Here is an 888-nt window from a genome sequence, read left to right on the forward strand (position 1 = left end):
CTGGGATCCCCGCGAGGAGACGATCCCCGCCACAGAGACAGCAGCAGCAGCAGCAGCAGCAGCAGCAGCAGGAGGGAAGAGGGCTTGAGCTCAGAAGGGGACAGCAGAAAGCGTCTCCGCACTGGCAGCAGCATGAAAGAGAAACACAAAAAAAATAAAGACAAACGCAGACAGAGACAAAAGGAGACAGAAGAACAAGAGGAAGAACCACCAACAACCCGAGACAGACACCCCACAGCCACAAGCAGCAGCAACAGCAGCAGCAGCAGCAGCAGCAGCAGCAGCAGCAGCAGTTTGAAAAGGCCTTCGCTTACTCTGGGGGACAGCAGCGGAGACGAGAGCGGAGACCCCCCCTCTCCACCTGCTGCAGCAGGGGCTGCAGCAGGGGCTGCAGCAGCAAGCAGCTGTAAGCCTTGGGTGTCTCCTTTTCTCCTGTCTCCTTTGATGCTTGTCTCCTTCTTCTGTCTCCTTTTTCTGTCTCCGTTTCTGTTTGGCTTGCCCCGCTGCTCTTCTCGTCCCCTTATCCTCTGCTGCTGCTGCTGCTGCTCTTGTGGAGACACTTTCTGTCTCCTTTTGAGGGCAAGGCCCCTTGTGCTGCTGCTGCTGCTGCTGCTGCTGCTGTCTCCTTGGGTTTCTGTTTGTTTCTGTGTCTTTGTGTTTTGTCTCTGTCTGCACATCTGTGTCTGTCTGCCTTTTTTTCTCTGCCACTGCTCTATTTAGCCTGTTTTCATCTACTCTATTTATTTAATTTATTTAATTTATTTAATTTTATTTATTTTATTTATTTTATTTATTTTATTTATTTTCTTTTTGTCTCTTCAGCTTTGTTTATACCTAAGGAAGACGCGGCCTGGCGGGCCATCGGGCCTGGGGACGCTATGCAGGTTC

The 888-nt window shown here is 50.8% G+C and overlaps 1 protein-coding gene across 1 annotated transcript in view; it reads left to right on the forward strand.

Annotated features, from left to right (window-relative positions):
- EMH_0079650 (uncharacterized protein) overlaps positions 1 to 88 on the forward strand; it is a gene marked incomplete at both ends in the record, with an annotated part of 2,876 nt that extends 2,788 nt beyond the window's left edge. The window contains one exon of the mRNA XM_013500153.1: positions 1 to 88. Coding sequence (XP_013355607.1) covers positions 1 to 88 — 88 coding nt within the window.
- Between the last annotated feature and the right edge of the window lie 800 nt (positions 89 to 888).

Source organism: Eimeria mitis, genomic scaffold (genome assembly GCF_000499745.2).
Source record: "Eimeria mitis Houghton genomic scaffold, Emh_scaff5077, whole genome shotgun sequence".
NCBI lineage: Eukaryota > Apicomplexa > Conoidasida > Eucoccidiorida > Eimeriidae > Eimeria > Eimeria mitis.